Source organism: Cervus elaphus, chromosome 11, assembly GCF_910594005.1.
Source record: "Cervus elaphus chromosome 11, mCerEla1.1, whole genome shotgun sequence".
Taxonomy (NCBI): Eukaryota; Metazoa; Chordata; class Mammalia; order Artiodactyla; family Cervidae; genus Cervus; species Cervus elaphus.
The window spans coordinates 38,438,451-38,453,264 of NC_057825.1; the positions used below are offsets into that span (position 1 = coordinate 38,438,451).

Here is a 14,814-nt window from a genome sequence, read left to right on the forward strand (position 1 = left end):
CCAAAGTATTGGAGTTTTACCTTCAGCTTCAGTCCTTCCAAAGAATATTCAGGACTGATTTCCCTTAGAATGGTCTGGTTGGATCGCCTTGCTGTCCAAGGGACTCTCAAGAGTCTTCTCCAACACCACAGTTCAAAAGCATCAATTCTTCAGCGCTCAGCTTTCTTTACGGTCCAACTCTCACATCCATACATGACTACTGGAAAAACCATTGCCTTGACTGGACAGACATTTCTGGCAAAGTAATGTCTCTGCTTTTTAATATGCTATCTAGGTAGGTCATAATTTTCCTTCCAAGGAGCAAGTGTCTTTTAATTTCATGGCTGCAGTCACCATCTACAGTGATTTTGGAGCCCCCCAAAATAAAGTCAGCCACCGTTTCCACTGTTTCCCCATCTATTTGCCATGAAGTGATGGGACTGGATGCCATGATCTTAGTTTTCTGAATGTTGAGCTTTAAGCCAACTTTTTCACTCTCCTCTTTCACTTTCATCAAGAGGCTCTTTAGTTCTTCTTCACTTTCTGCCATAAGGGTGGTGTCATCTGCATATCTGAGGTTATTGATATTTCTCCTGGCAATCTTGATTCCAGCTTGTGCTTCATCCAGCCCAGGGTTTCTCATGATGTACTCTGCATATAAGTTAAATAAGCAGGGTGACAATATACAGCCTTGACCTACTCCTTTTCCTATTTGGAATCAGTCTGTTGTTCCATGTCCAGTTCTAACTGTTGCTTCCTGACCTACATACAGGTTTCTCAAGAGGCAGATCAGGTGATCTGGTACTCCCATCTCTTTCAGAATTTTCGACAGTTTATTGTGATCCACACAGTCAAAGGCTTTGGCATAGTCAATAAAGCAGAAATAGATGTTTTTTCTGGAATTCTCTTGCTTTTTCGATGATCCAGCAGATGTTGGCAATTTGATCTCTGGTTCCTCTGCCTTTTCTAAAACCAGCTTGGACATTTGGAATTTCACGATTCACGTATTGCTGAAGCCTGGCTTGGAGAATTTTGAGCATTTCATATTTAGATTTCTTTAATATACTTGAAGTTTATTTTTTAATATGGTTTGAGGTAGGGTTCCAGCTTCATTTATCCATTTCTTTTTATTCCATCCTGTATCCTGTGCGTGCTCAGTCATGTCAGACTCTTTGCAACCCCAGGACTATCGCCCGCCAGGCTCTTCTGTCCATGGAATTTTCCAGGCAAGAATACTGGAATAGGTTGCCATTTCCTTCTCTAGGGGATCTTCCCAACCCAGGGATCGAATAGGTCTCCCACATTGCAGGCAGATTCTTTACCAGCTGAGCCACCAGGGAAGCCTTTTTGTGCTAAAGAGAGACACTATCTTTATCTTCCAAGGCTATTTGCTATATAAACATCTTTACAAAAATAGTTGAGAACAAAGGACCTCTACTTAAAAAATGTATAGAAACATCATGAACCCTTGGAGAATTTTCTCCTAACTGGCCCCTTAGTCTTCAATGAACATTCTAAATTTAACTCATCATTAATCACACACAGATCCATATACATGACCTGTTGGAAATTTATTTTGAGACCCTGATGCTGGGAAAGACAGAGGGCAGGAGGAGAAGGGGGTCACAGAGGGTAAGCTGTTTTGATGGCATCACCGACTCAATGGACATGAGTTTGAGCAAACTCTGGAAGACAGTGAAGAACAGGGAAGCCTGGCATGCTGCAGTCCATGGGGTCACAAAGCGTCTAACACAACTGAGCAACACAACGTACTGAATCTATAGATTGAAGGAGAGCTTATGTTCTGATGATATTGAATTCCTAATTCATGACCATGGTTTGTCTGCATTTATTGAGTTTACTTAATGTCTCTCAACAAAATTTCCATAGAAGTCTGGTAGATCTTTAATTTATTACTTAGTAAGATTGTATCCCATCTTGGCTTGAATTTCTGCAATATTTCTTTATTTTACTATTTTGCAAAGTTCTAACAGTTGCCTATATAGCTCATGGTGATCTGGTGCCCCATTACCTCTGTACCTTTATCTCCTTCTACTCCCCATTTTGCTTCTTCTGCTTCAGCCCTACTGACCTCCTTACTATACTTTTAATGTGCCAGACATATTTCTGCCTTAGGCCTTACCATTGGCTTTTCCCTTTGCCCTTAATACTTTTCTCCCCAAAATATTGACATTGCTGACTCCTTTATCTCCTTCATTCTTTGTTCACATGTCACCTGCTCTGCATTTTTCCCTTAGCATTTCTCATTTTATATTCTATTCATTAATAGTACACAATACTGTCCTAACAAATATCCTATTTATTTCTGTTTGTTTGTTAATCATGTTTGTCATTTATTTTTGTCTCCTCTAACTAAAATGTCACCTGTATGAAACAAGGATCTTTGAATTTTTATTTGCTGATGGATTTCAAGTGTGTACAATAGTGCTATACATGTAGCATATACTTAAGAAATATTCTTAAATAAATCAAATATTTTTACCTAGGCATATCATATCTGTTGCTGCTCTTATTCCTGTTATCAATGTTTTTAAAAAATTAAACTTTCTGTATGTTTGCTGCTGACATATTGAAATATAATTCATACTTAATATTTTTGTATTCAGAAAAATTTCCAAATGCTGACTCCCATAAATTATCTATAGATTTGTAATTTTTACACAGAAAACCTTGGCATCTCAGCATAATGATAGTTTTTTCTTCTTTTTTCTTCTAATTTTTATAGTTAATTTTTTTTTTAACTATACTAACTTTCAGTACAATGTTTCTAGAAGTTGTGATGGCAGGCATCTGGCTTTGTTTCTTGTTTCAGTGGAAATGTTTTCATTGTTCTAATTGATGCTTACAGTTTTCTTTGATGATTTTGGTCTGTTTAATGAATTTTCTTTTAATTCCAAGTTTCCTAAAAACTGCTTGTTTATTGTGAATATATATTCAGCTCTATTAGGTATTTCTGCTGCTATTAAGATATTTAGTGAGTTTGTTGTCTTTTGATTTTTATTGTGGCAAACTACATTATTGGTTTGCTACTATAAAACCTTCGATCTTTCCCAGAAGATAAACAAACTTGAAGATTGAAGGCAGGAGGAGAAGGGGACAACAGAGGATGAGATGATTGGATGACATCACCAACTCGATGGACAAGATTTTGAGCAAGCTCCAGGAGTTGGTGATGGATAAGGAAGCCTGGCATGCTGCAGTCCAAAGAGTCGGACACAACTGAGTGACTGAACTGAACTGAACTAAATATCAAACCACCTGGCATGGCTAGGAAAATTCCACATGGCCACACTGTATTACCTTTTCTACACTTTGCTTGATAAGTTTGCTATCATTTCATTGAGATATTTTGCACCTATTTTTACGACAGAGATTGTCCTGTACTTTTCCTTTCTCATACCTATCACGTTTTGGAATCAACTAAATATTCTTATGAAAGGAACTGGAGAGTACTTCTCCCCTTGCCCCCATACGTTTGAATAGTTTTATGATTAGAATAGTCTATATTTTCAATGTTTGTAAAATCTCAATGTAGAAACTATTTTGGCTTGTAATTTTCTTGTGTGAAGTTTTTATACTTTTCACTAACTCCTTTTCTGGCCGTAATTATTCAGGTTTGTTATTTCTTCTTGAGTGAGCTTTGGTAGGTTAAGTTTTTAGATATTCAGTTTACCCAAGCTTTCAAATTCATCTATATAAAATTCATAATACCATTTTATTGACATCTTAGTATTTGTGGTATTTGTAGGTTAGTATTATTTTTATTACTAACATTGCTTATAATTTATCTCTTATTTCTGGCTAATTTTACCTAAAGCTTGTCAATTTTCTGCCTTCCCAAAGAACCAGTTTTTGCCATTGTTGAGTTTTACTAGTGTATAGTTGTTTTCTATGTTACTTACATCTGCCACCATCTGTGAAATGGAATATCTCTGGCCATATCAATCAACCAGAAATGTCATAGCCATCAGTGATTTCAGGGCTCCAAATGTGAATGAGAGCTCCCCAAAACAGAAGACAATGCCTGTGATCCAGCAGATTCCCCATCCCCACGGTGACTGCTGAGGAGCTGGGGAATGCAAGAAGCAGCCATCTGCTTCTTCTTGAACAGGAGTGAATGGAGGATGTAAACAATTAGGAAATAGGATATGGCCCCAGATAGCAGAGGTGCATGTGAAAGGAATGAATTCAGTGAGTCCAGAGGCTTGCATCTTCCTATACACTGAAGAATGCTAAATTCCTTAGCTAGGTATCTGGTTTTCCTTACTAACAATAGTCTTTGATGTTCAGACTGCCTGCCCGCTTTGTTGTAAACTTGTATATAGCCTGACATCCTTTCCTGCCTGTAGGAGCAGTTTTCTCAGGGCTACTGAGATGCTGGCCTCTGGGTTCAGAAGTCCTTAATACGCCCACCAAATAAAACAACTCTCTTATTTACAGGTTGTGACCAATATTTTTTAGTCAACTTATCCATATTATTTTTTTCCTTCTACTGATTTTGGATATTTTATTGTCTTCCTTTATTTTTAAAGTTGAATGGTTGACTCAGTTTTTAGCTTTTCTTTTTTTGTAAAATGAATGTTTAAAACAGTAAGTTGTTAACAGATGCTGCTCACAAGCTTTTGACATGTAGCACTCCCATTACTTCACTGTTCTAAATAAACTGTACTTTTCATCATGAATTTTTCTTTGGCTCAAGTGTTATTTAGAATTATGTTGCCTAATTTCAAAACAAATGAGACCATCTTGTTTTATTCAGAGGGGAACGTTTATACTCTCTTAATTAAATTGAGGTCTATACACAGAAATACAGAACAGACTTTTGAACTCTGTGGGAGAAGATGAGGGTGGGATATTTCAAAAGAATAGCATGTATACTATCTATGGTGAAACAGATCACCAGCCCAGGTGGGATGCATGAGACAAGTGCTCGGGCCTGGTGCACTGGGAAGACCCAGAGGAATTGGGTGGAGAGGGAGGTGGGAGGGGGGATAGGGACGGGGAATACATGTAAATCTATGGCTGATTCTTATCAATGTATGACAAAACCCACTGAAATGTTGTGAAGTAATCAGCCTCCAACTAATTTAAAAAAATAAATAAATAAATTAAAAAATAAATAAATAAATTGAGGTCTATAAAAGTGTGATCTTTTTGATACCAATCATTGAAGGTTTTTGAGATCTGCTTTATGCCTTAGCATGTGATCAATATTTGTATATGTCCCGTATATGCTTAAGAAGAATGTGATTTCTGTAGTGTTCTATATATATGTTAATCAAAATAAGCTTGTTATTGTTAATTCCATTCATTTTTTTCTTAGCCGTTTACAAGTAATAGAAAAATATGCGTTAAAATCTTTAATAGTATACTCAGATTGTTAAATTATCCTGAAATTCTTATAATTTTTCTTTCATATATTTGATAGGTGTATATAATCTAAAATTTTTACTTCCCATTGAATTCAATTTCTTATCCTGAAATAGTGATGAGACAATTCTTCTAAGAAACATGAGACTCTCTGGTTCACTTAAGTCAGCTTCATGACATTGTGTCTAGTTGGGGAGTCGTGGCTTTCTTTTTCCTTCTTGCTCATAGGAGGGCAGTATGTAAGACTTTTATTTTTAATGGATCTTTGACAGGTTTCCACATCTCATGGCTTCAGGGTATTTTGGAAGCTCTGCTCTGATGGTAGCACACTTCTTATGAACAGCAGTGGAATAGAGGCAGGAGATAGATGGACTCCAGGCTAGGCATTTACAACTGGCCTTCTGTTCACACCTCCTGAAGGTGAGAAGATGAGCTCCAGGTCGGACATTCATTACCAGCCCCTTGTTTGTATTTCCTGAAGCAACAGACAAACAGGCTCCAGGGCTACACATCTACGACTGGACTCCTGTCTATATTTTGGGATCTACACGTTAATATAAAAACCAGCCACAGGAATAGGGTAAATAGCTGGACACTGGACATTTTTACGTCAAGGATAGAATTAAAACTAAACCCTGTTAAAAGAGCAGGATGTTGTATATTTCCCATCCTTGTGGCAAGGGAGACATTTCATATGCAGAGAAAGACTCCTTGGGGGACCAAAGGAGGTAGTACCATCCCATAATATGTGATGATAATATTCCATAGGCCTCTGGGCTGGAATCCATCTTAGAAAAAACTGGCACAGGCATGTCAGGGAGGGTCTTAGGGTAGGTCAGCTGTAGAGAAAGAAATCAGATAATTAGTTAGAGATAAACAAAGATCCAGAAAAATTGGCCCATGTAAATAACTTAACTGCGTCTTCACTGCACTCCTCCTCACTAGGAGGGGTGCTCACATCCTTCCTCTCTGGGTGTGCATCTCTGTCTTGCTTCTACATTAAACAAGCCACTTCTCTGGGGGCTCTACCACTCATTGTTGGGCGATGTCTCTAATAATAAACTTTGTACTTGCAGGAACAGTTTTTGCCTCTGGGATAAATGCATTTTTTGCTGGGGGCAAAGAAAAGTAGCTTCTAGCCTCTAGTCTTTGCTGTCTGGTAGCAGGGATTCCTGTTTTTCATACGGGCTTCCCAGATCCAATGCTTAGGCAGGGAGTTAGGACCTCACTTCATGCTACCACTCACTGCTGCCTCGAACCAAGATCAGAATTGTTTCAAAATTTTAAAAATTATAATTTTTCCCAATAAGGGGCTGGTAAATATGGGCATTTTTCCAATGCCATTTCCACTATTTCAATGTCCTTAGTTTTGTTTGTTAGGTTATTTAGGGGTATCTTATATGAAGACATGGTAGTGGATTAATATCCTCTTATGGTATCCAGGATATAAAAAAATATATGTGGGAGTAATTTTTTAAAATGAGATGTACTTTCATATTAGAACACACACCAGTTGGCACCTCTGTTTTCTCTGAAATTATTCTCCTTCAGTAGAGACCTCAATGCTGTGTGTGTACCGTATGACTTCACTCCCCTCCCCATCAAAGAGTGGAGGTTGTGGGCTCTTGAACCATGCATTGTGAAGAAAATTTGGAATATGGATTCAAAAGTATGAGACTTGATCTTGTGAGCTTGAAAGACACAAAAACATGGGAGATGGGGATGACATTCTGGTTCAGCCATCTTCTGCCATGAATACAGAAAAAGTCATCAAGATAGAAAGAAGAGAGAAGTTGAATTTGAGAGGAGCAGAGAAGAACTATATGTGGTTTCAGAGAGAAGGAGACTTGGGTCTTGAAGCCGAATGGCTCCAAGACCCAAGTCTCCTTCTCCTTTTCTTTCTCTAAGAGTAATTTTAGATATTCTAATATCTTTGCAACACCCTTCCCCCTCTTTTGGCTTATGCTACGTTGAGTGGATTTCTGTTGATCTGAAATGTTACTATGCACATCAACTATAGGGCAGTCTTCAGAGCAGTTGGATGGTCTTGGAACTATTCCCAGAGCTGTGGTTAGTAGTGTCTGAAGCAGCTGAAGGGGCTCTTTATAAGGGACAGGTTCTGAATATAGGCTAACATTTGGGTCTAATGCACTTCGACAACTCGCTGCCACCATACAGCACTTTTGACCCTGTGCTTTCCAAATAGAAATACTAAAGAATTTTAGTATAAGGTGAACTCAGTGCTAAATAGGTTTATTGACACTTAAGGAAACCAAACAGGACTAGGAGAGAACATTTCAGAATGATATGATAAACACCATTAGAACCCACATTTTTCTGAATAGAAAATTCTGATGACTAAACCCACAGGAACTTTTTTTTTTAGTTCTCCATTGCTTCTTCACATAAGGCAATGTTCAGAATCCAGAGTATATCAACCTTGATGCACTTTTCTGGGTACAGAATCAGGTTTGCTCCTGATAAAAAAAAAGGAAAGCACTATCAATGCCTCTTCAACGACCTGTTTTTAGGGGGATGGTGGTGAGGAATGTTGCACAGTTTTCAAACCAACTCTGCAATAATTTCAAGATTTAGCTAGCTAGCCATAAATTAACCAATTAAGAGATCTAAAAAGTTGGTGTTTTATTCGGTTCCTGAGTGGACACTCTGTTTCTGTGTAAATTATTGTTTGAATGCTCAGAATTGGTGATTGTTTGAGCTATAAAAAACCAACAGATTCTATCAGCATTCTCCTTGCATTTAGCGATTTATGAGTTTCTTGAGTTTACTCTAGATTCACCCATGAAAGGAAATATTTCAGAATGGTTAAAAATCACAGAATCCAAAGCCAAAATACTTAGGAAAGACCCAGGCAAGGAGTTTGTGTCCTCTTTCTGTGCCTGTTTCCTCACTGGAAAGTGAGAATAACAATAAAGTCTATCACATAAGACTGGGGTCACGAGTAAATGAGCTGACTCACGTAAAGCCCATTGAATGGTGCATGGCACAGAGCAAACACTACATAAGTGTTAGTTTTGATCACCACCTCCTGAGAAATTGTGTCCTCCGTGGACATGCCTGAAAACAGTCTGACAGTCCTACCAGCACTAACTCAGAATGCACAGTAGGGGGGTTCCTCACCCTGAATCTCTTCAGCCATGTATGTTGGAATCCCCTGGCACATGGTAACAATGGATTTTCCAAACTGGTCCAGGTTGTTGACTTTGTCAGGCTTGACGGAGTAGATCAGGCTCTTGGGAGGTGGTCCCTCTGGTCCTCTACCCTGAAGCTGAGTGTGGGGAAGACAGGTGGCAAGGAAGAGAGAGAAGGGGTGTTAAACCCAGTGGTTTGTTGAATTGGGGGTTGTATACAAGGCCAAGTAGAGACATTGCTTTGCCAACAAGGTCCGAATAGTCAAGACTATGGTTTTTACAGTCACTGTGTATGGATGTGAGAGTTGGACCATAAAGAAGGCTGAGTGCTGAAGAATTGATGCTTTTGAACTGTGGTGTTGGAGAAGACTCTTGAGAGTCCCTTGGACTGCAAGGAGATCACACCAGACCATCCTAAAGGAAATCAACCCTGACTATTCATTGGAAGGACTGAGGCTGAAGCTGAAGCTCCAATACTTTGGCCAACTGATGCGAAGAGCTGACTCATTGGAAAAGACTCACCTGATGCTGGGAAAGGTTGAGAGCAAGAGGAGAAGGGGACGACAGAGGATGAAGTGGCTGGATGGCACTACTGACTAATGGGCATGAGTCTGAGCAAACTCCAGGAGATAGTGAAGGACAGGGAAGCCTGGCGTGCTGCAGTTCATGGGGTCGCAAAGAGTAGGACAACTGAGGGACTGAACAACAACGAGGCTGACAGGGCATATTTCTGGGCTATAATTTTTCCATAATCAAAATGAAGAAGAACCAGTTACAACCCTGTATATCTCAGCACTTTGAAATGTCCTAAGGGATTTAGCTGATTCAAAACATCAGCTTTTCATAACAGCGTAAGTCAGGGTAAATTTACACTGAAGGTTATAGCTCGTTTGGTCATCTTATATTCCTTGGATTGAGCTATATGATCATCAGTCTCTGAAAATGTAGTTTGTTTTCTTTACACTATCAATGAAAGATACCCACTTATCAGTTATACAAATATAAACTCAGGCTGACATTTTAGTGATAGTTCCCCTCTCCCTGCCCACCACTCCTAGGGTTACCAGATAAAATACAGGACACCCAGTTAAATTTTGATTTCAGGTAAACAACAGATCGTTTGTAAGCATGTCCCAAATATTGCATGGGACATAGTTAGGGAAAAAAAAATTATCCACTGTTTATCTGAAATTCAAACCTAACTGGGTATCCTCTATTTTTGTTTGTTAAATCTAATAACCCTAACCCAAATCTTCTGGGAGAATGTCCTTTAAGTGTGGAGGACTCCCCTTGATGTGAACAGAGCTTTGTTCCCCTATTAGTAAGAGTGAGGTGTTCTGATCAGACTCCAGAGGGACAGGTTTGAGTGTGATGGCAGTTGCCTCTCGTCAGGCAGTTCCAATTCCTCTTCCCCTTTTGTGCTGCACATGACAATGTACTATGTGGTCAAGAGGGAGCAACTGTGACCTTCTCATGGTTTATTGGAAATCATAAGACCCCCCCCCCCCCGACCCCGAGCAAAAGAATAAAATGACTTTTGCTTTTACCTTGTTTTTCTTGGCCAGCATATCAAGGGCTTGAATAGAGGGCATGACTTCCTTGTTCATTTTGTGCACAATGCATGACTTCTTCTTAAAGGATCTGATTACAGCAAAGCCCTATTAAAGAAGATGGTGGGTGGTAAACAGTGTGTTCTCCAAGGTGTCTTTCTCATCAGAAATTAGTTTCACCAGCAGAGGGAAATGGAATTGTGAGATCACAATGAACTGAGATGAGAGTGCTGGATCTGGCCCTGTTTTGCAATCATATTTATTGCTGACATTCAGAAGCACAGATCACAAACTCTTTGAGGGAGAGACTGTTGAATTCACTTCAGACTCTAGCCCAGCAAGAGTCTCCCTACATGTTTGTTTTGCTGAAATAAATTTTTAAATACTTTCATATTTTAATCTCCTTTGATCTTCACAACATTTCAAGGAGGCTAGCAGGATAGTTGGAGAAGGCAATGGCAACCCACTCCAGTACTCTTGCCTGGAAGATCCCATGGATGGAGGAGCCTGGTAGGCTGCAGTGCATGGGGTCACGAAGGGTCGAACATGACCGAGCACCTTCACTTTCACTTTTCACTGTCACACATTGGAGAAGGAAATGGCAACCCACCGCAGTGTTTTTGCCAGGAGAATCCCAGGGACGGTGGAGCCTGGTGGGCTGCCGTCTATGGGGTCGCACAGCGTCGGGCACAACTTAAGTGACTTAGTAGCAGCGGCAGCAGTAGCAGGATAGTAATTAGTTTTCTAACTGACCAGATGATAAAGCTGAAACTACAAAGAGTTGCCTTTTCTAAACGACAAATTTTGTTAAATATAGAGCTGACAATTGCAGAGTTAGGTTTTCTAACTAGAGCCAAGTGGGTATTATTTTTTTGTTGTATTTTTAGCTGCCCCTACATTTAATTAATATTGTCAGTTACATTTACTTTAGTCCTTTTGAATTATAAATGAAATGCCAATTTCTATCTTTTTAGGAAATTGACAGTAGAATGATGTGGATTATGGTTTGGCAACAGTAATATTATGAAGGTCTTTCATCTTTATTGAGGGTTTCTGCAGGTAAGGCCAAAGGATGTTGCACTTGTTTTATAGCCTCATACCATTCACTGGATTCTAATTAACATTCACTGACTTGAATTTTAACTTACTATGAGAAACTTATTGACAGCAATTTTATCTAGGAATGTAAGCTGAGTAAGCAAAAGAGACACTTTTACTTATAACTCTCTTCTTATGTGCAGTTAGAATTTACGTAATTTTTTGTTTTTTTGTGGTTAGCAGGCAGTTTTCATTATTGTTTACAAAGAAATGCCATGTTTGCAAAGAAGAGAAATTGCATGTTGACTACCTACACTTCCGTAATCCCAGAGGGAATTCCAGGAGCCCCATCCGTTGTTATTGTCAATATTGGCCACGCCATGTTCGTTGTTGACACTCACTGACTGCTGCCCACTTCCACCACTGTTGTTGTTATCATTGACATTGATATCCTGAAATTTACAAGAAATGGACAATGATTTAATACCACTTTTTTTTTTTTTTTTTTGCAAATGCATTTTGGTAACACACTTTAAAAAATAAAACTTACATAGCCAGCAAGAGTAGGAGTCAGGAAGATGCCAAGAAGTCCAGCAAAGACAATCTGAAATCACAAATAACATTGGTCTACTGTTAAACGGCAAAACGATGTCCTCATTGTCTTTTTCTAGCTAAGCTTATTAAAGTGCTTACTAAATTTGTTGAGTGATCTGTCTTTTCTTCTTCTTCGATCTTCAATTTTTTTAAATTGTAGAAAATTCAATGATAATGTTGAATTTTAGGTTAATTATAAATAATTATGTTGATTGTTTTAGAATTTTTAATGTAGGTCTTACAAAAAACTGAAGAAGTGTAAGTATATTGAAAAATAGCGTTGACACTGAATAATAGCATACATGGCATGAAAATGGTTTTAAGTTCTGAGAAGCAGACCTGAAAGTGAATTAAGAACTTTCTTAATGTGGTCTAGAAATCAAATAGGACTGATTTCCAGATCAAATTATTGACCTGAATGCTTTCTCTTCTTCCAAGACCTCCTAATCTCAGAAGCAGTCTTTTTATTAAAAAAAATTTTTATTGTGGTAAAAGTCACACAATATAAAACATACTATTTTAACCATATTTAACTATATGGTTCAGTGACACTAAGTACATTCATACTATTGTCCCTATTTCCCCTTCCCATCCCACGCTTGGCCCCTGGCATCTATCAATGTACTTTTTGACTCTATGAATTTAACTATTCTAGGTATCTCATGTAAGTGAAATCAAATAGTCTTTGTCTGCATTTACTATATATATATATATATATTCAAAGCAATGGATTAGTAACCAGGTTGGATATGAATGATGAGAAGCCAAAGATGGAGTATCTGGCTATCAAGCGTGCTTAGTAGAAGGGAAGTCAATCACTGTCCCAGGATACCTGGGGTAATCATAGTTGTCATTGAGTACATGATACTGGTTCTCAGAACACAGAGCTTTATGCAGGATGTACAATTCTGGGTCCCTATGTTCATTTTCTTTGCCTGGAACAAAATGGTTTGAGACCTGCACTAGTGATTCAAGATAATTAAAAAAAAAAAAGTGTTTGATGTATCCCCTGATAGTTTAAAAAGGAGGACGAAAAAAAATCAGAGGTGGAAGAAATTTTAAAGATCTATTAGTACAACATAATTCTTCACAGATGAGAAAATGGAGCTTCAGAAGTTGAGTGACTTGGCCAAGGGTGTACCTTTTGTTCATACCACAACTGCAAGAGAAATCAGATTTAACCTGTGTCTGAAGCTTTTTTTTTTTCTTAACCTTCCTATCATTAGCACTTATTTCCAGAAAACTATTTCACACTTGCATCTCCATTATGAAGCAGAATCTACTGTCATTTGTTTTAATGTTTAATATGTCAAAATATGAATGTTTATTCACCCTACTCTAGCCCTTTTGCATCCTGTTATGAGACAGACAGCATCACCAGTTGCTTTGGCAGAATTTTGCTGTCCATTTGCTACTCTCTCAGCCTTTTATATGAAACAAATGAGCTGATGAACTAGCTTCATGCTGCTAGTGTTTTCATGACTATAAGACTATAGGCAGGGTTCAAGGCAAAACTTTTTACTTAGAGATCCATTTCACAGGAGGGAATGTGATAGTAAGTCTCTCACTAATTTGTTTTGAAAATAAGCTTTTTATCTTGCTTGAACCTGCTCAGTAGTTTTTTTTTTTTTTTGTCAAAAAAGGAATTCAAGAATGTAATGAAAAATCAGACATTTCCTATAGAGTTAGCAATTGTTTGCTCTGTGCCCAGATCTGAATCAACAGATCCAGAAAGCAATTTTTTTTTAAAGATAGTATCATATAAGATGCTCGGGCAGCTAACTAATCCCAGTATAATTATCCTTCTCTATGGAGATGCTTATCAATGCTATGATTCCATAAAAAAGGATTATTCTTATTTTTACAAATTTTTCCATGACAGTGATATTATAATAAGAAGCATACCCCCACTTAGCTGAGAATATTAGCAGTTTCCAATTATAAGGTAATAAATTCAAAAGGAACAATCTACTCACTGTGAACTTCATCTTGACTTCACCAAAGCAATGAAGCTGAGATGACAGGTGTGCATTCAGATAAAAAGTGTTCTCATATTTGTACTTGACCAGCTTTACCCAAGCTAGGTGTGAACAGGTGGGGCCTAAGACTTATCTTTCTCCATTTTCCATATCTGTGCCACATTCCGGCATACCAGGAAGCCTTTTGGAATATCTGCCTGGTTGGCAAGGCATTTTGACATGGAGCTGATCTGACTCACCATATGTTGAAGTTGAAGATATCAAAATGAGCAGTATGATTGATGGCAACTGCTGGTCCAGTTGAAGCCGTGGCTGTGGGTATTTTATACATTGATATTACACTGAGATTTAGGAAAAGAATCATCCCTAAAATCAAACAAGATAAGAAACTAAGGACCTTGCAGAGAGCAGCTCCTGTAAGAACGTGGCATGGCTTCCTCTTCGTACCTTCAACTGAGCCACTGTGATGTTTTTGCTTAGGCTAAGCTGTTCTATTAGGGCTTCCCAAGTGGTGCGGTGGTAGAGAATCTATCTGTCAATGCAGCAGACACAGGAGATGCGGGTTGGATTCCTGGGTCAGAAAGATCCTCTGGAGGCGGAAATAGTAACCCACTCCAGTATTCTTGCCTGGGAAATCCCATGGATGGAGGAGCCTGGTGGGCTACAATCCATGGGGTTACAAAGAGTTGGTCACAACTGAGCATGCAGGCATGCAAACATATTCTATTAGTTACTCCCACCAAACCTATATCTTCCTCTGCAATCCTGAGCTCTCTCAGTGACAGGACCATACATCTGGTTAGAAAACTAAGGACTCTCTGTGACTCTTCTTACCACCACATACAGTTAGTTACTAACCTTGTCATTTCATCTTAGAATTGACTCTAAACCCTGGCTTTGTCCACAGCTTTGTTCACCTGGACTTTTACAACAGTGATGTAATTGATAGCTCTGGTTATCAGTCTCATATTCCAGGGCATTTTCTCCATTTTCCCTAAGGCTGTTTTTCTAAAGTATTTAAGTAAACTGACTCTACTACGCTTTGAAATTTTCACTGGCAACCTACAAGATAAACTTCAAGCTCACTGGAATGGCTCAGAAGGCCCTTTTTAATAAGATTTCCAGAGCCTC

General features: G+C 38.6%; 1 protein-coding gene across 1 annotated transcript; it reads right to left on the minus strand.

Moving 5' to 3' along the window:
• Positions 1-7,607: 7,607 nt before the first annotated feature.
• On the minus strand, positions 7,608-13,781 carry GKN1 (gastrokine 1). Its single transcript, XM_043917597.1, has 6 exons — positions 13,681-13,781; positions 11,661-11,714; positions 11,425-11,562; positions 10,070-10,180; positions 8,512-8,659; positions 7,608-7,847 (listed from the first exon to the last, which is right to left on the minus strand). The coding sequence occupies exons 1-6, from the start codon at positions 13,690-13,692 to the stop codon at positions 7,753-7,755; spliced, it is 558 nt and encodes a 185-aa protein (XP_043773532.1). The 5' UTR covers positions 13,693-13,781; the 3' UTR covers positions 7,608-7,752.
• Between the last annotated feature and the right edge of the window lie 1,033 nt (positions 13,782-14,814).

Excerpts from the sequence above, each read along its gene's own strand:
- GKN1 (XM_043917597.1), bottom strand. Across the intron at positions 11,563-11,660 it reads CTCCTACTCTTGCTGGCTAT|GATATCAATGTCAATGATAA; the intron begins GTAAGTTTTATT and ends TGTAAATTTCAG. Across the intron at positions 7,848-8,511 it reads CATGGCTGAAGAGATTCAGG|GAGCAAACCTGATTCTGTAC; the intron begins GTGAGGAACCCC and ends TTTTTTTATCAG.